The 22529-nt window shown below is 45.3% G+C and overlaps 2 protein-coding genes across 10 annotated transcripts in view; one reads left to right on the top strand and one right to left on the bottom strand.

The window, feature by feature from the left end:
* Positions 1 to 10873, bottom strand: part of KDM2B (lysine demethylase 2B) — a 103239-nt gene extending 92366 nt beyond the window's left edge. For 3 of the 9 annotated variants that reach the window (XM_042828812.1, XM_042828814.1, XM_042828820.1), the window contains exons 1-3: positions 10424 to 10871; positions 6411 to 6555; positions 3842 to 3920 (exon numbers count right to left, since the gene is read on the bottom strand). In XM_042828812.1, the coding sequence (XP_042684746.1) occupies positions 3842 to 3920; positions 6411 to 6555; positions 10424 to 10471 (272 nt within the window). In that variant the 5' untranslated portion in view covers positions 10472 to 10871. Of the gene's footprint in view, positions 1 to 3841; positions 3921 to 4882; positions 4959 to 6410; positions 6556 to 10423 lie in introns of those variants that run through there. The other 6 variants (XM_042828816.1, XM_042828825.1, XM_042828819.1 and 3 more) reach the window with 5 other exon arrangements.
* A 286-nt stretch (positions 10874 to 11159) lies between these two features.
* Positions 11160 to 20845, top strand: ORAI1 (ORAI calcium release-activated calcium modulator 1). Its single transcript, XM_042828933.1, has 2 exons — positions 11160 to 11340; positions 20234 to 20845. The coding sequence occupies exons 1-2, from the start codon at positions 11227 to 11229 to the stop codon at positions 20798 to 20800; spliced, it is 681 nt and encodes a 226-aa protein (XP_042684867.1). The 5' UTR covers positions 11160 to 11226; the 3' UTR covers positions 20801 to 20845.
* The last annotated feature ends 1684 nt before the right edge of the window (positions 20846 to 22529 follow it).

Below are 22529 nucleotides of genomic sequence, written 5' to 3'. Positions count from 1 at the left end.
TTCTGCTCATTTCTGCTAGGCAACTTGCTGTACTATCTGTATACTCTCCAGTTTTCCCAGTGGACACAAACTAAGGCAGAGAAGAGTGAAGCAAGTTGTTCAAAGTCACATCATCATAGACTGGATTCTCAGTTTAGAAATAAAGAACCAAAAATAACAAATATAAGCCCCTTTATTTTAAAGGCTATTCCAAACCTCCTCGCCTAGCAGAAGACAACCCAGCCACATTTGATGGGTACAGAAGTAGCTGTTCCATTCAATTCAGGCTAATTGAGAGATAAATGATTTCCTAATTGGTTCACTGATGTTGACACATTTATAAGATCACTTACAATATCTTAAGTGTTTAATATACATTGAGTGAATTTTAAGTGTCAGGAGATTAAGAGTCTGCAATTCATTGACTGGATGGAAAAAGAAAACAAAAACAGTAGCGGGGATTTTAAGTTAACTTCATCATAATGAGATTATTTCACACTTCACATCTTCGTATAGCACAAGACTGAGGAAGGAATTGTGATGAAAACCAGCCCTGTAGGAACTGCCAGTTAGGAGCTCCATCCCACTGCCATGGGTGGAAAACAAACAACTTGCTCCTGGTACAGTGCTTTTGACACAATTCTGTTAGAAATCAGAACTATACACCTACATGCAAACTTTCAGAGTTCTTATATTAACAAAACACCAAAAGGTACAGTTAGAAAAACGCACTTATTGTCATGTGTGTATCTTCAGAACTATTTGCCAAAACTTGTTTGGTCGCTCACTGCACCCTTATCACCTTCCTCCGGTGCAATGAGGCAGCTGGACAATATCTTTTGTTAGGTTGCTGCCAACCCTCACATCTCTGCATTTACCAATGAGGGCCCCACAGCTTTGGAATTCACTCCCTTGCCAGAATGAAGCAGCCCGAATCAAAGCTCATCTCAATATCCAAGCTCTAGGAAGTCGGAAGCAGGGAAGGAGGAACTATTTGGGGGCAGCAAGAAGAAGCAAGGCTTACTTTCAAGTGCCAAAGTTTGCCTTTGTTTTTTGTCAGGTGCGAAGGTGAGCAATCTTCTTCAGACTTGCAGAAATCAAAATAAATTCAACAGCCAAAACAGAGAACAGCCCTAATGCAGATGCATGTAAGCAAACCCATTCTTTCTGAGAGCTCCAGCAGCAGCTGAAAATCAACTTTACAAATAAAATTAATAGCAGTTTGGAGAGCACACCTGGCATATCCTTGTTTTTTCCTCTGCATCCTCAGGATGTGTTGTACAAAGAGTCCACCAAGAGAAGAATTTCAGGCTTGAACACAGCAGGTTTCAACTACAAGAACCCATACTGTAGCTGAGTTACACCCTGGGAGGTCCAGTTTTAAATCAAGCCAATTCTGCTTGCTGCTGAGACTGTAAATTATTGTACTCCACCCTCAGCTTCACTCAGCATAACTGCCACAGTTACTCTTCTACACGTAGGGCTGCTTTGCTACTGCTCATGTTCAGACGAGACAACAGATTTCCAAGCAGCATTTTCTCTCCGAGATACAGTAACAGGAATGATCAAACAACTCTATGAAAACAAGATTACCTTCTGCTAATGGATCACAGGTGGATCTTTCTGCTTCCAGTTATAGAAGTAGCAGCTCATGATGATCAGAAATGCACATGAAATCAATTTCCAAAGTTCAGTTATAATATTTTTCCTCATTCATCTTATTCCTCAACATTTTGGAGTATCCCCAGTCAGTCACCAGACTGTTCAGCTATGCTTTGTACATCTGCCAGCCACAGACATGCAAACTGACTGCTTAACATCAAACAGAAGTGTGGAAATTCTCATATCATGTATTTTATAGACTATGGCATCTCAAAAGTCGCCCTACACATATATGGTACATTAGGTGATCCATAAATGACAAATACAGCCTGCCATAGACAGGAGACAGCACTGCTAGAGAGGACCAAAAAAGCATGGCTTTCTCCAGAGCCTGAAGAGCAATACACATTTCCTGAACATCATCAGCAAATGACCCAAATCCAAAGGCAAACTGGCCCATCTCACTCTACTGATGTAAGGCAGCATGCTACAACAATCATTATTTCAAGCAGCAGATGTCAGGATAAGGAGACTAAGTATTTAAAATCAATTAGGCAAGTGTCAGTACTATTTTGATCTCACTGGAATACAATGCACAGAGCCTTTCTGTACCTACACATCCACAAAAGGTACATGCTGCATGCCAGCCACCCTCGATAATACAGTAAGAAGTGAAACTGTAAATAAAATTATACCTGTTATCTTGCAGAGTGTCAAATAGGAAAGCCTGCTCATGCATTTCACTTCTATCATTTAAAATATACATCCATCGTGTCTCCACAACCTTCTCTCACTCTATTGGCATTTACACCCAACTATGTGAAATTCCTTCACAACATCCAATTCCAAGCTAATAACTCATGCTCATTTCAGAAAAAAAAGTTAGAATGTGAAGTGTCCTATAAGTAATTACTGATCTACAAATTCTAACACTTTAATCCTCCACAGCAGTCAGTGATTCAGAAGAGAAAGGAAACACAAGACCAACTCACCCAGCTGACTCTGAAATGGTTTTATATTTCCATTATGGTGAAATGGACAAGTCCATTGAATCCATGCATGGTCCGTTCAAAGCTCATATCAGATAAATTTGCTCTCACTTTTATCAGCATATTAACTGCTCAAGATATGGAGATTGGTGATATGGATTCTATGCTCAAAGATACTCTTAAAAGAAGCTTCAGTATTTTTCTCCTCTTTCTTCTTTGGTGGTGAATTCCATCTCCAGCATTAGAATGATACCAGAGACTCATTATTTTAACTTCTAGATCTCCAAAAGGCCAACTGAACAACAAATGAAGAGTGATGCTACACTGGTCTTGTTAGTTCTTCACACCCAATCTGTGCATTAGACATTCTATTTATTGAACTACGTTGGTAATAATTTCCTAAGAAAGGTGGCTTACCTTTGGCCCCCTCTGATGACTGACACATGCTGTGTATGTGCATACACACAAGCATTTGAGCAAGGCCATTTTTGGGCCTCAGCACAATGGACCTGTAATCTGGCCGCTCCTTAGGTTACTCTGAGGTAGCTTGGCTTTGTTAATACCCAATTTAGGCATTAAATTTTCAATTTAATTAAAATTTAATTAAATTTTGGCATTAATGGCATTAAACTGTGAGATGCTCAGCTGAAGTTGAGTGAAATAATAGTTCTTGCACATAGTTCATTTTCTATCATTCAGATATAATCAGTTATACAATTGAAGTACCCAAAAATATCAAAAGAGGTTATATTTTATCAGTCACACAATCTATAGTTGAACCTTGCTTATTAAAATACCAAATCCTTTATGGCTGGTATTAAGAAAATGCAAACTCAAAGACTCTAGTAACACCACATTTTAAATATTTACCAAGTAATAACACTGAGGAGATAAAATCATCAAGGAAAAAAGAGCAACATTCGACTTTCCACCTTTACACAGAAAATGATTGAGAAGTCAAAAACTGAAGGGTGGCTGTTCTATATTTGCAGCACTGATTGGAAGCAAGAACATTTGAATTTTATTTCTGACTGTATCACTGATTTGTTTTTTTGATTGTATGGAACAACACTACATGCACTTAAGTTTTATAGAACTCATTATCTGTTCGTTTTTCAGTAGAAAAAAAGTCACTCTCCTTCTTACAGGAACTGATAGTCTGACTAACTGCAATACCTTCTGATGTTATTAGAAGAACCATCATAAATAAGAGAAAGCATAATGGAGGTTTTATAAAAGCATTTCTTAATCAAGATTTGGTGGTAACTTACTTAATTCCCAGTCCATCCTTATTTCTGAAGATAAGTGGAACTCTGAGAGCTTCTCTTTGCACATATTCAAAAGTAAAATCTGTTTGAATAAGGAGTAAAGAAATCCAAAATCAATTACAATGGCATTAGCACCTCACATTGCATTCTCTCAAAATGCAACCTGTTCTCCTTGTCTCACCAAAGAACTCTGCTATTACTCAGAGAAAAATATAAAGAGAATGTGTATTTTAGGTCCAGAAACCAAATGACAGACAGTGCTCTCCCAGCTGCTCTATTTTCCCTGTTCACTGATGCACATAGAACAGTGTCCAGTCACTTGGCCAGTTAAGGTCTGGGCTGCAACACGCAGGTTGTAATGAAATAGGATTCTCTTTTAACTATTAATCTGCTAACTAAATTGCTGCAAATCAGTACAGTACTTTTGGAGCAAACGAGTAATTGAAACTTAAGTTCTTACATTTTACACTTCAAGCTATAGATTTTTATTTTATTTTATTTTAAACTAGAGGAAAGTTTCCCTCCAACCATCATTTGAGTACAGCACAAAGCCCTGATCCTGTAAACTGTTTTGTTTCCATGTGAGGATTATTACTTTCAGCTGATGACATTCCCCTAATTAATTAGAAATCTAACTGCAGGAACTGATACACAGAAATTGGGTACAGCTGTTGGCATTTAAGAAGGTGGTGAAAATGAATAGTTTTTGTATGGAGGTCACAGAATAGCACACCAACAAACTGAAAATTAAATGCAGGTTTGTTAACACTGACCAGCATCACCTTGTTGCTTCACCCTGAGGATTACACGGATTTAGGCTTTCCTGGGGATTTCTTTATGCGGTGGTCTGATACAATAGCGGTGATTCAGGGATTAGAAAGTTACAAGGCAGCAATTTGAGTGAGCAGTGCCTGCAGAACCCCACGGTTCTCTTGGAACTGGCATTCATGTGCTGCCTTAAAGTGGAAAGTATTGTTTGAATCTTTAGCAGCTAAGCACGACACTGCCAAAGACACAAAACACTGAATGCATTATAAGCGGTACCTTCAGACCAGCATGCATGCAGCCTGGGGAGCATAAGAACTTCATCAGGCTCCAGCGTATGGAGGATGTTTTTCTGCTGTAAGAAATAGGGAGAGCAGAGGCTAAGCTCCCATGACTTTGAATCTATTTCCCTCTCCCTTAACAAACTTTTCCTTGCCACATTCAATTTCTACCTATGACAGGAATTGATGTAACATTCCTACTTAGAGTTGTCACAACAGAGCACTTTAATTATAGTTATTTACAAAAACATTAAAATTGTAGAAACATTATTTCCACTAGTCTGCGGATAAGGATAATTAATACCCTAATTAGTTAAGATACCAATAAAGTATTTCTATATTAGATAAACCTTCATTTCTAATTTGTATTCACCTTATAAGAGATCTGGCCTTAGCTCTATAAACCACAGATTTATTTATTTTGAAGGAAACTTTCATCCAAGACAAAGTCTACAAATATCAAGAACAACAACAGTTGAAGAAGCAGAGATTTACAGCCCAGACAACAAGCAGCTATGACGATTGGGAAGAAAACCTCCAGCCCTCATTCCTGGCAGGAAAGAAAAGTCAGAGAAGAGTTATCATTAAAAATAAAGACAAAGGCATAGGAAATAGAAGTAAGTATCATTCAACCAATTTCCCGTGTTCGTATAACCTGACTTTTTATTGTTACTAAACACTGTCATTGTTCCACCTCAATTCAATCCAGCACCTGGATTTACAAGAAAAAAATAAACCAATAGTAAAGAAATAAAAAGAGTGAATAGAAAGGCAGCGCTATTCTTTATAATGCCCCAACAAGCTTTTAAATCCCTTGTGGGGTTGAACAAAGCGGACACGGACCACAACAAACTAACAAAAGACACCCATTTGTTTTCAGGTTCCTCAGATAGGGGAATGCTACCCTGAGACGTTAGGGCTGCACAGCCGGGTGAAGGTCAGCGCAGAGCGATGGCAGCCACGGGAGCGCTCGGAAAGTGAGGGTAGAACGCGCTTCTGGAAAATTAATTAACGTCTCGGAGCTAAAAAAGAATAGGTGTTTGTGTTTATTTCGGAGGAAGAAGGGGGCAGGGCTAAGCTTATCTCCTAAACAAACACCTTCCTAAATAAGATAGGTATTTAATTTCTCCACCACACTAGCTTTTCTTTAGAAGGAAGCTTAAACGCTCGTGCAAAACGAAGCCTGGATGAGAAAACGGAAAGTTTCTTAACTAAACTAGCGGCCCCGCAGTTAGAGACGTTTTGGGAAGGATACAGCAAAACCTTTCCCTGGGGAAGGGGGTTCAGACAGAGCTCTCAGAAGAGCAGATCGGTGACAGCCCCGGCTTCGGGGTTGCGGCTCTGCCCCCGCAGGACTCGGGCACCGAGCCGCTCCGGTAACTCAACACGCGCAGGGAACACAAAGAACTCAGCAAGTAGGGAAACCCCGGCCCTGCGAGCGACTCGTGGGTGCACCCGCAGCCAAAGCACCCGGCTCAGAGGGCGGCTCCCCGGTGCCCGACACGTGGAGGCGGCCGCGGCCGTACCTTTCCCATCCATAGAGTGCACGAAATCCCCACGATACGTTTTGCTCTTTAATTTCTCCTCCAGACTGAAACTCCTGACGCTGACGATTTCCTCCACGTCCGAGAGGTCCTCGTGCTCATCGTACCTCCTCCTACCAATGGGCCGCTGCAAAACACAAAGCACACGGGGTGGAAAAGTGGGGTCGGTGGGGAGGGCGATGCGACCAGCGGTAGTGGCACGAGATTTGCCAAACCTCCCCCGGTGCGAGCCCCAGCCGCTTACAGCACCTTTTCCATCTCCTGACAGCGTTAACAGGTGCTGAGCTGCAGGAAAAGCCAAACAGGGGAGAGGGATACGCTTGGCCCCACAGCCGGTTGTTAGTATCATTTTGCCACACGGGACCACTCCGGAGAATGTAGAGGGGTATCATTTACCCCAGAGCGCAGCGTTAAGGTTGTGTTATTTACATAATCCCGGGGTTTCCATAGCCACGCCGGAAGCCGCGATTTAAAAGCTGGGCGCATTATGTAACGCCGCGATGAATTTCTCCCCCCCACCCCCTTATCGCAGCCGGAGCCTGCGCGCTTCTACCGGAGCACAGATTTGGGGAAGGAAGGGGTTAATGAGGCCGGGGGTGGGGGGTTGATGCCACTGCCCCCGCCCCACAGCATCGCCCGGAGTTGGGGGGTCGGGGGGTGCGACACGCACCGGCCCGGGCCGCTGCTGCGGGGAGAACTAAGTCTGTACCCTCTCCTGTTCCCCTCGGTTAAATCCCCCCCTCCCGGTGCCTGCGTTGCTCCGTGGTGAGCTATGGCGCTCTGCAGCCTGCCCCGCTCACCGTGCGAACAATTACGCAAAATCAAATAAAAGGCACAAATAGGAAAGAGACCGAAGACGGCTACACACCAATCTTCTTCCAGAATCCTTCTCCGCCTTCATTTTTTCGGAGAGTTTCATCACTTAATTGTCAACGGCTCCTGTCCTGCATGTTTGGCCCGAACGGGGAGGAGGGAACACAAAAGGCGGCTGCTAAAGGTCTCGCTAGAGTTGGGCAAGTTTGCACCAGCACTTTTTTGGGGGGAGGGAAGGGGAGGGGCGGCGATGCGCTGTGCCAGGTCTCAGGGAGCCGCGGCCGGGTGGCAGCGCAAAGAGCCGAGGGGAGGGCAGCGAGTGCGGCTTTAAACCCGGCACTTAGCGCCGTGCGGTGGGGGAAAGGAGTTCCTCGGCTGGGGGCCGAAGAAGTCCTAAAATCACCTTACGTGGCCGCCGGTACAAGCAGCTGTTGGGACCGTCTGACCACTGGGCAGGCAGCAGGTTTGGAGCCCTTCCCGCCAGAAGGCACATCGCGGGGTCGCGGGCTGATGGCATCGGCTGTGCTCCTCTCACCGATTCCCCTTCCACACATATAATTTTTGCAGTTGATGTGAGACTTAAATGAGATTCTACCTTTGCTACAGTCCTTGCAGCCCCCGAGTTACGGGCCTCTGCTCCAACGAACCTCAGCAGCAAACTTCAAGCTGCCTTTCTCAGATCGCCTACGTGGAGGCTGAGCTCTTTCTTAAATAGGGCATTTCACTACTCCTGTCTGCTTGTGCTGAACAACAACGTCTGCACACGGCATCCGCTTTCCCCTCGCATACCTCATCAATTGCATTCTAAGCACTGCATCAATGTATTCAACATTATGATAAAAGACACAAAAATTCACCTTTGCAGGCCTTGCTGCTCATCTCTTTGGAAAGGCCCATATTGTATCAACCCAAGGCACACAGGTAAAGGCAGGGCTTGTCTCTTGAAAAGGGCTCTAACACAAGATTGAAGGCATTGAGATCCTCTTCCTGCATCTGCCAACAACTGTTTGCAGAATCTTGAGGAATCATGTAATCTTTCTCTAACATCTTCCTACTTGCAGACGATTGAACCTTATTATCATATAGAAGCAGTGTATGGGTTATATATTGAAGTGTGGGTTGCAGATGTCTGTTACGTGGAGTGCATTATTAATCCATAATCCTGAAGAGATGGATGTATATGGTGACCTTTCAGCCAAGATTACTCAATCTTAAAATTAAATGCATGTGTACATCTGCAGGATTGAGGACGGAGGACTTGTACAAGATAAATGGATGTTACTAGAGACTCATCAAACAAAAAACACATCATCCATCCAGTCTACAGAAGTCCACCAGCAAAGATGGAACATACACATAAAAGAAAATCAAGTCATTTTTCTCTATCTTTTTTTTGGGACATGAACTATCTGAGCCTTTCGGTGCACCAAACCAACCCACCAAGGGCTGTGTTAATCACTCACACCTGGAAACACTCGAGCACACGACTGAAATATGGAAGTATGCTTCAGAAATATCAGTTTTAATCTATAAACCTCCAAACATAGTAAACACATTTGTAATCTCGTTTTAAGACAAAAGTGATTCCAGTGAAGCTACAATTCATTTCCCCTTTGAAATACGACTGCAATAATTTTGTGTATTAATACCAAAACACAAAGTCACAAACTTAAAAGAACTGAGGAAAAAAGAGGGGTGGTAGGATGTATAGGATCACATCCCAGCTGCATTAGGTGGGATGAAGTCATTTAGAGCGGTATCAAGGCCATGTGCTGCAGGATGCAGGTTAACTGCTGGCAGCTGGGCTGAGAGCTCATTTCCCCCCAGAGCCACTCGTGGTTTCTTAGCAGGGGTAAGATAAAAAAAACCACCCAAATACAGTTTTAGGAGAAAACTTCATGAGTATCTGAATGCCAGCATACAGATTTCTGAGGGCTCTCTGGGAAGAAACCTGGGACTCCGGCTGCTTCCTCTGACTGTGTTCATGCAAAAATGATCCAGAGAATGGGAAAAGGTTATCTCTAATTAGGGGCAATAGCAGCCTGCTGCTGCAGGGGCCAATTCCCTTTCTCATGCGTATATGTCCCACGTTAAGGCTAGTGTTTGCGTACCCACAGGGAAGCTCGCTCGATTCAGCGGCCTGATCCAGACACAAAACTAACTCAGTACGAAAAAAAGCCTATATTTTTATTATGTCAGTACTCTTGCTCTGCAGCCTGAGGCAGAGGGGTGGTGTAGTTTACAGGATGGACGGGTGAATGAGGTGTGCTGAAGGAAGAGTGCAGGACTACACCCTTTTGGCGGCCTTCTGCTATTGCACTCATCCGAGGTACCAACAAACCCCGGCTTTGAACTCCCGCATGATTTCAGAACTCCCTGAAGCATTTCTGAGTTAATTAAGCCCGAGTGAGTCATCGTTTCAGCTCACTCTAGAGGAGAGAGGTGTGTATAGCGGTGAGTAATTAGGGTTGGAAATAAAAGAATTATCCCGGATAGTTTATATCTCATAATGGAGGTGTAAATGGATACACTGTTATAGTTGTAAATGGAAGAGGTGTGGTGTTGATTTTTATTGTTGCTGTTCGTTTTAAGACTTAAAACACATAAAACAGAGTACTTCATAATACTATTGTATGCTGCCTTTCACACAACTCCTATGGAGCGTTACTGTAAGTCATGTCACCCTTGGAAGAGAAAGAAGTAGCAAAGAGCATCCGAGGTTGCTTTTATTACGGGAACTCTGAGTCAAACTGCTTTTCACAGAGGTCTCTCAATGATCCTGCAGACAAACATTTAACTAACAGATACTTTTGACATTAGAACGACTCTGGTTATTTCCTGAGAGAAGAATGAGATAGAATCTATGACCAGGTTGTTTCAGACACTGTATCTACGAACTTCAAATTGTCTGGATTTTTCCCTGGCTGTGTCAGCTGCTTTTTGGCGGTGTAAATGGAGAGAAAAGCAGTGTGATCTGCGTGTGCGCATTCTGTTGTCGCCTTTAGATATAAGAAAAAGAACAATCTTGCAAATAAAGAAAGGTGTTAAGAGGACCAAAGCAAAGACACTCAAGGTGTGTTGCAATTATTATTTTGAGGTGAAAAACTTCCATGTCACAGAAAATCACCCATTCCTTTAATCCCTAACAGCACTGCTGTTGCAGCAATTCAGCTCGTGCATACCTGTAGGCAGTGTCCTCGCCTGGCGTTTCTGTGGCGAGAATCATCCATCTCCTTGCTAGAACTCTTTAGCAGTGGGTTTAAGCCTCACCTCTTCAGCAGTGGCCCTCGGAGCTGTGCCACCGGCTTACTGCCTGCTCTGCACCTCGCTTTTCCCTCTGTAAAAGGCAGGGAAATAAATAGAACTGCATGCTGTTGACGATTGCAAAACTGACAAGCACTGGCACTGGCCGTTCTGCTAACCGCCGGCTGTTATCAGCCACTCGCTGATAAACGAGTTTGCACAAACGTTGATCTGGTGCCGAGGGCAGAGGTTAGCTCTGAAATGAAGCGCCGGAGGTTTTCGGGGAGGCGGGCTGAGGGGGGGCAGGCAGCGCTGTAAGGCAAGGCAGCGAGAGGCGCGAGTAACGGCTGCCCCGGTCCCTTTTCTCTGTCCTGAGAGCGAGTGCAGGGGCAGTTCCCACAGAGGTATGAGAAGTTACGTAAGAAAACACAGAGGCCTGTCAGTAAAACGCGCCTGACGGTATCAGAATCGCTCCGCTCGGGGCCGTCGAGCCGCGGCCGCACTTTGCCTCAGCGCGGGAGGCGGGAAGTAGCCGCGCGGCGCCCCCTCAGGCGGCAGAGAGGGGCGGAGCGGGCGGCGGCGCGCAGACTCGGAGCGGCGGGCGGCAGGCGCGGCCCCAGCACCGGCAGCAGCGCCGGGCGCCATGGGGCGTTAGCCGTGCAGCTGGTGCCCTCGCTCTGCCTCCGGAAGGAGCCGCCGTCGCCGCGAGCCGCTCGCACCGCTCCTCCGCCGCCCGGAGCTCATGAGCCTGAACGAGCACTCGATGCAGGCGCTGTCCTGGCGGAAGCTCTACCTGAGCCGCGCCAAGCTGAAGGCTTCCAGCCGTACCTCCGCGCTGCTCTCCGGCTTCGCCATGGTGAGCGCCCGGCGGGTGAGGGGCGCCGGCTGAGGGCGGGCGGGCGGGCGGAGCGGCGCTTCCCTTTTCCGCGTCGCAGCCTTTCCCGCCGCGCTGCGCTGAGGGAGCACCGCGCGAGGCCGGGGCGGCTCCGTGTGGGGATTTAGCTCTTAGAGAGGGTGGACCTCGCCACGCGGCCGTCTGGTGCTGATGCCGCCGCGTTGCCCTCAGGCAGGCACAGCCTCGCCGGCAGCCCTCGCGGCGGGGGGAGGGCCGGGGTCGCGGGCTGCGGTGTTGTTTTGCAGGCAAATAAAGGCGAATAATCCCTTGGACTTTTAGAGATCGACGTGAACCGATATATTGAAAAACTCTCGGGTTTGCCTCATTCTGAGGGAGTTGTGCGCGCTTCCTGCTGTTTTTTGTTTTTCTGTCGCTTTGGTCCAGAATCCGTCGGACGCTCCCGGTTACTTCACGTGGAAGTCGGTCCGTGCCCGGTGCTTGCAGCGGGAGCCGCTTCCCGCCGCGCCGCCGTTCGGGCGGAGGATGCTGCTTCAGAGCGCGGCGGCGAAGCTCTGTCGCTCTGACGGTCAAATAAATGTCACTGTCCTCCTCTGGCGGCTAAAAACAGCCCGCGGGGACTGAGTGACAGGGCGCTGTGTCGGCCGGGGGGCGGTGAGCTGGGGCTGCGCTTCCTGTGGTACCGCCGCTGGCAGCTTGGCTGCTTCGCTCGGTGTTTCTGACAGCGAGGGCAGAAGGTGGAAAAGAGAATCTCTGCTTTCGTCTGTGGGCAGTTGTGAATGGTTGCGTTTGCAGAATTCCGTAGAATCGCTTTATTTGCAAGAGACCTCCGAAGGCCGTCTGCTCCCACTGCCCGCAGTGCACAGGGACACCCACAGCTCCATCAGTGCTCACAGCCCCATCCCCTGACCGTGGCTGTGTGCAGGAATGGGGCTCCACCACCTCTCTGTGCACCCTGTGCAGTGCCTCACTGCCTTCAGTATAAAAACTTCTTCCTTGTATCCAATCTAAATCTCCCCTCTTTCAGTTTGTAACCATTTCCCCTATGACAAGCACCACTAAGGAGTCCATCCCTTCTTTCTTACAGCCCCTTTTGACTCTGACAGGATGCTCTCAGCTCTCTCCAAGCTGTGCAGCCCCAGCTCAGCCTGTGCTTCCAGGGAGACGATCCATCCCTCAGATCATTTTGTGGCTCTCTGGACTCACTCCCAACAAGTCCACATCTCTCCTGTACTAAGGATGCCACATCTTAAAACATTATTTAAATACTATTATTTAGAAGTAATTCTTAATCTCATAAATCTGCTTGGCTTTTCTTTAAATATTTATTCTGTGGGGTCTGGATCCCTGTGAACCTATGAGCTGAGACTCGTTTGCTTTCCAAGGAGCTCAGGCAGCTGGGGGTGCTGCAGTATGAAACTGCAGCTTTGAGGTAATTCAGGAAAAGCTACTTCGTCCTGCTTGGAGAAGCCCTTGCAGCCTGGAGTGTTACATGTGAATGTTGTTTTTTTTTTCTGGAAGTTACCCCTTCAAAAAAAATTGTACTTTTGTTTTCGTTGGTAAAGTCACGCTGGAAATCAGCTTGTAACCCTGTTGGTGTGTTACAGGCAGTCAGCTGCTGGGACTTCCTCATTGGGTTACGGAAGAGCTGATTTCATGTTCAAGTATTTTTAGATTTCTTTTAAATAACTTTGCTGATCTGCTCAAGGAGTGCTTTCTGCACCGAAGGCAGGGCCTGCTCTGTGCTGTCACGCCTCCGCATTGTTCTCGGAGTTCAGAGTTCGGTGGATTCCTCAGCACCTGATGTCTGAACAATGGGCTGCTGTGCTGCAATCTGGTCCTGGATCTAAAACTTTTTACAGCAATTAAGAGTCTTTGTTCCTCCCTTTTCCTTATCAACACAAGAAAGAGCCCGAAAGACACATCCAGGACTTGCCAGCGCATTGCTGGGAATTGCAGCCGTGCAGTGTGCTGCTCTCGTGTGCTCCATTGATCCGTGGTCTTTTATTAAACAGTGCTTACATCCTTTAGTACCAGCTAAGTGTATTCCCACTAAACTGGTTCTTCGCCGTTGGATTAATCCGGCATCTAACTGCAGCCATTTTGCAGAGGTTTTTCCCTCAAGATTAGTGAAGCATGCCCCAGTTAAATGATCCATGCCAAAGTCGTAATTGCAGAGAGCAACAATGTGTAGAGCATGAAATACTCAGCCAGGTTTCAAGCTCACGAGTGTTAACGTTTCCACAGAGGACTTTTTAATGAAAGCCTGCTTTACAATGAGTGTTGGTTCTGAGCCTACACACCAGGATGTTACGCTTTGAGTTGGCTTTGAGGAAGTAATGCAGGCTCTGGTGGCTGCAGAGAGATGTTAGTGATGCTCCTCAGTGTTTCCTTTGCAGATTTCCATGGGTGCTGTTGTCTGGTCCAACATGTTACCTCTGCTGACCATCTCCACTAGAAGTACTTTGCAGAGGGTACCCAAAAATCACAGGGAAGCTGTTAAATCCCAACAACTATTGGAGTGGAGAAGTCAGATCCCCCCTCACCTGCTGCCAATTAACAGCTCTCCGAAAAAACTCAAGCCTAAATTAGGTGTCTAAATTACACAGCCTTGGTGGTTGACTTAGTTATATTTAGAATTTGGAGGATGTCACTTAGCAGAGAGTGCACTTGTAAACACCTCTAATGATTCAAACTAGGCAGACTGTTGCAAGTAGTAACATACAGGCTTAAAATACTGGATATTGTCAAAGAACCGTATGCAGTTGCCTTTGGAAGAGCTGATACAGAAGGCAGCTTCTGTCATCTTTTCTAGCAGTTGGGCTGCATGGAAATGTTGAAAAGTAGGATCCAGCCCTGCTGCTGCCAGTGCTGGGCAGGTACAGGAGGTACTCTGCCATCCTGCATGCTTCAGTCATCCCTCGTTAGAAGTCGTGTTAGCTGTAGTTTACCACATTTCTGGAAGAATGATGTGCAACAGCTACATTTTGTAGTCTCCAGTAAAGCCTTACAGCCTGGTTTCACAGCTCCTGCCACCACATATCTTTTATATCGCTATTGCAGTTGGAGGTTTTTACTGCAGCCAGAAGGATCTGCTCTGTATAAAAGGTTTCTCCTCTTTGCTTACTGCTGTGAAAGCAGCATTTTGTTGCTCCTTTGAGCATCCCTGTCTGGAGGTTACAGATGAGCAAGGCAGGCAGCAAGGAGAGCTTTGGGCTCTCTCTGATCTCTAGCAGCAGCTGCCTGTGGCTGCTATCATTTGGAGAGTGTAAAGGTGATGTGAAGCTGTTGTTTGTTCCTGTTGTGCTGTCTAATGTGACCTTAAAAACTAGATTTACTGTAAGTAGTGCCACGTCAAGATGCTGCCTTCTCAAGGTGCATTCACTCTGATTGTGTGGGTATTGGATTTTCATGTTTATTAACCAAGGTAAATTATGCATTTCTGTTCCAGTGGTGACTTTAGCAAATATTAACATTTTCCATTCTAAACATATAACAAGCCGCAGAGTCGCAATTCTAGGCTAGTACGTAAGTGATGCTTCCTTCTGTGTTTTAAAAAAAAAAAAAAAAAAAAAAAAGCAATAATATCATTTTGGTTTGCCTTTTTAAATTTCCTGCGACTGTTTCTGGCTCATACACTGTATGAGTTGTTTATAACTTGTAATGAATGGTGCAAGAACTGCAGAGCCTGCCTTTGTGTCTCTGTCTCTGGGAGTGTGCAGCACTGCCAGGCAAAAGGAGGCAGCTCAGGAGCTGAGGGCAGCTGCAGGAGCACTGTGTGATCTGTTACTGAAACAACCTTGTGATCGCAGCCTCTGCTCTGGCAAGGTGAAGGTGTTGTAGTTCTGTTGCATTTCTCCAGGTCACATTTAACTCTCCTTGTGTGGATGGGCCCGTATGATATCCAACCACAAAGCTTTCTTATAAAATATTCTTCACGTATTGCTCTGTATAAAAATTGTCCTTTTCTCTTCATTGGTTTCTTACCTAGGAGTGGCAGCCAAGGGCAGGGATGAGGAGCTGAGGGCAGCCTTGCAAGGATGTAGCCTTGATTAAGCCTGTGATTAAGGGGGAGAGCTCTCAGTAACTGTTTGCTGCTGTTGCTATTGCCCATAACAACAAAGCAGTTATCTTCTTTCCAGTGTAGAGTCTCGAGTGTCAGTGTGACCTGCTGCACGGTGCTCTCAGCTCACTTCTCCCTTTTGTTTTTCTTCTGATCATTGTCTCTCATGTCTTATTTTCATGGAATAATTCTAATTTGAGGGAATCCGATTGTTAAACAGGAACTGAAACTTGTCTTACAGCTTATAAAACTGGGAAATAGTGCTGGAATTTGAAGCAAGTCTTTAATGTCTGTCTCCCCTGTGCTAAAACGAGCAACTGACAAGCCAGAGCAATAACTTACCCTGCGTTTATGTGGCCATAGGAGTTTCATTTGCAGCGACCAGTTCTCTGTAGAAAATGGTGTTGTTGCTGATGAAAATTGCTTTACCAGCGTAGCACAGCTCATTCCTTGTTACTGGTGTTTGTCAGTCACTGTGTCAGTGCTCTTCTATGGGTAGAAACTTCAGGAGTGCTCAGCATTTTCCTTTTCTTTTCAGAGTGTAATGAGACATGGAAATATTGCACGCAAGCAAGTGAAATGAACTTGTTTCAGGACACTGAATTGTAAATAGAGCTGAAATTTCAGCAGCTTCTTCAAGAGGGTAGGCTGATTTCTTGCAGACTGGTATTGTTCAGGCTCCCTTAACTGTGAAATCCAGAACTGTTGAAGGCTTGAACATGACATGTGCCCAAACTCAGTCATTGAAAGTGTGAGCGCTGCCCTTCTGTGGCCTTATGCAAACTCCAGTCTTGTATCCTGAAATCATGAGTCTTTGAGTTTTGGTAGGAAGTTCTGTTTCAGACTTACAGCTTTGTCAAGGGCTGCAGTAAATCTGTTGATCATATCTGTAGGATGACCTGAAGTTAAAGTTAGCTCTTCTCGGAGCTGGGGATTAGAGCAGATGACCTCTTGAGGTGTCTCCCAGCCTACATTACGCTCTGGTTATGCAGCAAGGCAAGATGCATGCAGTGCCCTGTCAGCTGTGCAATACAAATCAGGTGGCAAGTGTTCAAAGAAACTTTAAAAGTGGTGAAGGCAAAGATGCTGAAGCAGGTTGTTTTGGATACCATGGAGACATCAGTGCCCTGAGGGTTGCATGTTCGAGTCAGTGTAGAAAACTACTAGAGGTCACAGAGGAAAAAGTCCTGTGTGGAACATCAGCATCTATATGTCAGACTTTGCACTGTGTGGGATTAGATCTTAGCAAACATGCTCACCTTGGCCCTGGAATTGCAAGCATGACCTTACAAGAGCAGTTCTCATCTGTTTATTTTGAAGTTGCAGCAGGAGCAAAGGAGGCAGGAACTTGTTGTGCTTTGCTTCACTGTTGGAAAGCAGATGCAGGACCTCAATGAAAAATGGAGCTTTCTGTTTTAGGTGCCTGGCCTGTGCTGTTTACTTTCTTTAGAATGGAAGCTTGCAACTGAGAAGTGTTGGCAGTTTTTCTGCTGTTTTCCAGAGAAAGGTTCCCAAAGCAACTTCCTTGGTAGTTTGAGGAGACAGAAAACATGAACTGATTTCTCACTTACAGGTCAAGCGGGAGTTGCTCTGCCAGGCGCAAGCACAAGGCAGCTTTGCTGTGCCCCCTGTGGAGGCTTTCTATCAACTTTAGTAGGCTTTGAAATCCTTTGGGCATTCTGCATCCTACAGCCTCTATCTGAAGGGATTTCTGAAGTATCCATTGATGCTGAATGAATGCAAAACAGAAGTGCTTTCTTGCTTTCCCTGCTCCTTTCAGGGTGTTTCTAACACTATGTCACAACTGCAATAGAGTGTGTTTCCCTTTTGCTTAAGGGTGTCTCTGTACAACTAATTGCTTCAGCATAATTTTTTTCCTTTCCTGTCTATGAACACATGAAAAACTCTTATGTCTTTGTTTCTTAGGCACATTTTCTCATCAAGGAAAGTTTAAGAAAAACATCCACCCCCCTTTGTGGAGAGCCTGTAGTCTGCAAAGAGCTGTCAGTGTTGGTGGGCAGCACTGATCATGTCTCAATATACCCTGAATGTTCAAAGTGTGGAGCTTTCGCACTGGTCCCTTGGAGGGCTGAATCTATGAAGCTGTCATCTCCTTAGCGTCAGGAGGAATATTTTTCCAGCTGTTTTTCAAGTGGGCAGATGGCTTCTGCCTTGTTTGCCCATTCTCAAACCGGGAATACTGGGCAGTGTGCAGTGGTGCCTGCCTGGCTGCCAGCTTACTGCGCTGCCTTGAGATGGTGTTGGTGCCGCCTGTAATTCTTCTTACAGAGACGGTATGCTTGCAGTCATAGCAGCTAGTTGCACGGTATGGTTTGAGCTGAAGGAAGTTACACCCTTCCTGCTTTCGAGTTGGTCTCAGCGTGTTTCAGAAAGCACTCACAGAAGCCATATGGGGCCGGCCAGCGCAGCAGGCGCCCTGTGCAAAGCTGCTCTGCCTTAACGCCCATCAGCCACAGATGCCGAAGCCTTGTTTGTGTCCCTCAAGCTCAGGTTTCACCTGTCCTGTCGTGGTGTTGTGATGGTAGAGACTCATGGGGGGTGTCCAGCAGTGATAAAATGCAGCCTTTTTCCTCAGGAGATGCCTGGCCAGGATCTCTGCTTCTTGGAGATCAGAAGTCCCTATGATTCTCTCTGCACAGACCTATCTGAATGTGTGAATGCTGCTTGAATTATGCTGTTCTCGTGTAAGATGCTCTTTTGGTTGCATTTAAGTAAAGGCAAATCGTAACGAGGTACTTCTAGATTACATGTAATTGTTTGAGATTTCCTTCAGCTCAGCCTAGGGAAAGAGCTTTCTTTCTGATGCCGTTGAAATGGGAAGAGCTCCAGAACAGCCAATATGTTGCAACTATGAGCCTGTCTGAACTTTAGAATCAGCTGCTTGATATCGTCATTAATGTTATCAACATTTGGCGAATGAAATACTTCAGAAATAATCAGTTTTTATGAGAAAAAAATATTTATCTTATGGTGTTCCTTGGTGTCTCATTTGGTTGTTATCATAATAAGAACTGGGATGGAGGATTTAAATGACAAGAGTGGAGAATTACTGAGTCTGCAATAGACCCAGCAGCCCAGCTTTTGCATTCAAGCTACACACAAGAAAATGTACATGGAAAAAATGTTGATAAGTAAGAAAATGACTCCTCAGTGGTGAAGACTTGCAGTTGTTCTGTGAAAAACACAGCACAGGAAGCCCAGCATCCCACGAGTGCATGGGGACTTAGAGAGCAATCCCTGCTGAAGGGAGACCTGACGGCCATATGTTTATCCTCTCAACTGTGAAGTTTTTCACAGCTGAGAAGTGGTTATTTTAAAACCTTCACACAAGAATTGTGTATGTATTACTGTAATTTCTTGTGGAGTTTCTTTAGCACTTGGATGCTGCTCACTAGCTTGGCTGGTTGGTTGGGCTTATGATGACAACAGCTTTCAATAAAGGAATTAAAATATTGGCAAATGGCCTGGAGTGCCTGTTGAAACGTGTGTAAGAGCCTTGGTTGGCTTAACGTTTGGGGCAGGCAGTTAGGAGTTGGGGTGCTATAGGACGTGCTGGCTCTGTGTGTGAGGAGCTGGGACCCCACACTTGGTGCAGTTTTAGTTGCTCTGGCAAAGCAGTGAGGTTGAATGCTCACTGTTTGTGCAGCTGTCTATGAACATTTTTCCTTGTAAGTTTTTGATGAAAATTAAGGTGTCTGAGATGCGTGCCGTAGTCTGAGCACCATTTAAGCCATCTGTGTGGTGCAGCAATGGGCCAAACCTGTGCTGATGAGACACAGGAGAGATGCTTTCCCAGCGACGTGGCTACAGCTGCAGCTTCCAGAGGTTGGTGCTGGCCAGGGCTTCTCATACTGCTTCATTCCTTGAACAGGAGGATTTCTGCTGTAAACACCCTGTTATTATTTCAAACAGGAGTAACTACTGTGTTTTCTGGACCTGAGATCTTAGCATGCTGAATTGAATAATTCCTTCTGGAATCTTCCCCTCATTGGTTTTGTTCACTTTTCTTGCCTAGGAGAACATTGTTTTTCTTTCTTTCAGCCTTCCCCACACCACTTCCCTCTAACATGTATTTGGCACCATGCACATGGTGGAGCCTTTGGTGTTTTGAACCTTTTTTTTTTTGGAAGTTTGCTTTAACGCTTATTTTGAGTGAAAGAATGTAACTGAGAGCCCTGTGGAAAGGTGATCCTCTAATGAAGGGCTCTGGCTCTTCAGAACACAGGCACAGAAGATGAAAGGAGTAGCGGGGTTTGAAGGCAGTCTGCAGCCTTCACAGGCAGCCATGTTACTGATACCTACTTCAAATGACTTCGCACGGCATTCGTTCTACGTACGTATGTGACACAAAGCATTTCACAACACTCAGCAATACTTAGAGTCTATAGTAGAGTCTGCCACTTTAGTAGTGTGGGAAAGAAGAACTCTTCCACCTTGTGATCAGCATGGTTGGACTCTTAAAATCCAGCTGTTCTGTGGGATGAGCTGGAGGTAGCTCAGTGGCTGTGCTGCTCGAGGCTTTTGTGCACGCTGATGGTTGGCTTTAAGCTGAGCAGTAATTGTGAAGGGGTGGCTTTGTGTGATGGCTGACACCTAAGACTGAAGAGTGGTGCAGCCTGTTGCTTTGTTTGGATCAGGTGAAGTTCCAGAGTCATTGGAGCATCAAATAAGTATTTTTATTGTCTCGGAATAAGCAGAATTAGAATGACATGCCTAATTATCCTGCAATTAAAATCATTTAAAATCAGAATTGGTAGTCAAGCAGTATGTAACAGAGGTAATTATATCTCCTTTTTTTCCCTTTCCTTTCAGGTGGCCATGGTAGAAGTTCAGCTTGATGCAGAGCATGACTACCCACGAGGTCTCCTGATAGCCTTCAGTGCCTGTACTACAGTCCTTGTTGCAGTTCACCTTTTTGCACTCATGATAAGTACCTGCATTCTTCCAAATATAGAGGCTGTTAGCAACGTGCATAATCTCAACTCCGTAAAGGAATCTCCTCATGAGCGTATGCATCGGCACATTGAGCTTGCCTGGGCATTTTCTACTGTCATTGGGACTTTGCTCTTTCTTGCAGAGGTGGTGTTGCTGTGCTGGGTGAAGTTTCTTCCCCTGAAGAAGAACCCCCTTGACCCAGCTCAGAGCAGCAATTCCAGCATCACGTCAGGACAGGCAGCAGCCATTGCATCGACGTCTATCATGGTTCCCTTTGGACTGATTTTCATTGTCTTTGCAGTCCACTTCTACAGGTCTCTGGTGAGCCATAAAACAGACAGGCAGTTTCAAGAATTGAATGAACTTGCTGAATTTGCACGGCTCCAGGATCAGCTGGATCACAGAGGTGATGCCATCTCCCCAGCTGTTACCCATTTTGCATAAACCTGTACTTAAAGAAAATAAATCCACCGTTCTGCTCCTGCCTTATGTTGACTCCCCCATGCATGAATGTTCAAACTGTTGATTTTCTTTTCATAGAAGTTTATAAATGTTTGGGGAAAAAAAACCAACCCACAACAGTTCTCCCCTTACCATGGCTAGCTGAGAAGGAATGGATGACCGGATGTGCATGTGCCACATCCCTTTTCTGAGCACTCTCATTTGTTTCTGCCTGCCACTGAATGGTGGCTACACAAATGCAAGGAGAGTAATGCTGTACATTTGGGTGACAGGGATGGACAGAGAAGCTTTTTCCTCTTTGTTTAACGTTGGCATTTACTAGAAGATACTGTTTGTCCAGTCCGTGTTGCATGGCATGATACAAATTACTTGGGATATGCAGCAATTAGCACTCGGTTTCAGTGCTAGCACTCTCAGTTCTCTAAGTCTGACAGATGGTAGAAGGGAAAGCTCTCCCACCACTTTCTCCAGTGTGTTTTGCTGCCAAGTAATTCTTACATCAGTGACTTTTCCAGCACCTTTCCATGGCAGCTGCATGCTGTGTAACTCACTGAACACCCGTGACTCGTTCTGCTGCCATGTGGTATGGCCACAGAAGGAATGAGACTGCTATGCTCTTCTTTGGAAGAAAATAAAAGCAATAACTGTTTTCAAGTTCTCAGAAGCTGGCATGTATTATCTGGAGAGATAGAACTGCCTGTTTTCCATTTAGGAATCTTTTTTTAAAAAGAAGGAACTAAATGGAAATTATCACTGGATATTTTTTTGCTTGAAGATCAGAACCACTGCTGTTTTTTCCAAGTCAAAGTAGCAATTATTTTATACTTTTATATTAAAAATATATTTTTAATAAATCCTCAGATACAAGCTGCAAAAGGTGCTTTCTCTGCATTGGATTCCCAAGTAATTAGCTATTGCTAAGCCTTGGTCTTCCTTGTTTAGAAAAAGTCTTCTGCTTGCTGAAGTGCTGCCCTTAGTAACTTCTTAAGATGTTTTTTGCCTTCCAGATCCTCTGGAAGCTAGTTTTAATCTCCATAGATGTATTTATGAAAGTAGATTATTTGTAACTAATATTGCTGCTTACTTTCAGACATGAATCTATGCTAGTGAGGCTCTGGTGTCATTTTCTTTTTTATTTTTAATTTCTTCCTTAACCTAAAACTTCCCTTGGGCCTCTCACGTGAGAGGTTTGGCCAAGAAGGATGCAGCAGTAGTCCTGGGCTGCTGCAGTAATTCCAGCTATGTCTGTAAGTGGATTTTCTTTGGAATGCAATTCTTGTGTAGAAAAGCTTTGGTTTGTAATGGGTCAGAGCCACTTTTGAAGACAAACTGAGACGGGTTTCAAATCGAATGGAACATACCTTTACACTGTGGAATAGAAACTGTGGTGGTTTTGTTGTTTTTGTTTGTTTGTTTTTCAATCAGACTGGTGAATGTGACAGTACAGGGAACTGTACCTGAGTGAGCCTGGGCTGAATGTGGTCTCCTACACCCAGCCTCCATCTCAGGTTATCCCGATGGATTTTCAGTCTATGGGATGTGGAAGGTGTTGACAGTGGTGCATCTGTTCTGAAAAACAGCCATTAGAAGAGGACCTGGTGCTTTTTCAGCAGGTTTCCTGGGGTATCCTCTGCCCACTGGCAGAAAACTCTTTTCCACACACCGGTTTCCCAGGGCCTCCTGCTGTACAGAGGCCTGGCAGGATTTTCTC

This window comes from Centrocercus urophasianus, unplaced genomic scaffold (genome assembly GCF_019232065.1).
Source record: "Centrocercus urophasianus isolate 14NV4802_14NV808 unplaced genomic scaffold, USGS_Curo_1.0 seq_30, whole genome shotgun sequence".
NCBI lineage: Eukaryota > Metazoa > Chordata > Aves > Galliformes > Phasianidae > Centrocercus > Centrocercus urophasianus.
This window is presented reverse-complemented; position numbering and strand designations above follow the sequence as displayed.

What these genes read in the sequence shown, in the direction of transcription:
- ORAI1 (XM_042828933.1), top strand. Translation starts at nt 11,227, where the DNA reads ATGAGCCTGAACGAGCACTCGATGCAGGCGCTGTCCTGGCGGAAGCTC. An exon ending in TGCTCTCCGGCTTCGCCATG is followed by an intron (nt 11,341 to 20,233) that starts GTGAGCGCCCGG and finishes CTTTCCTTTCAG; the next exon opens with GTGGCCATGGTAGAAGTTCA.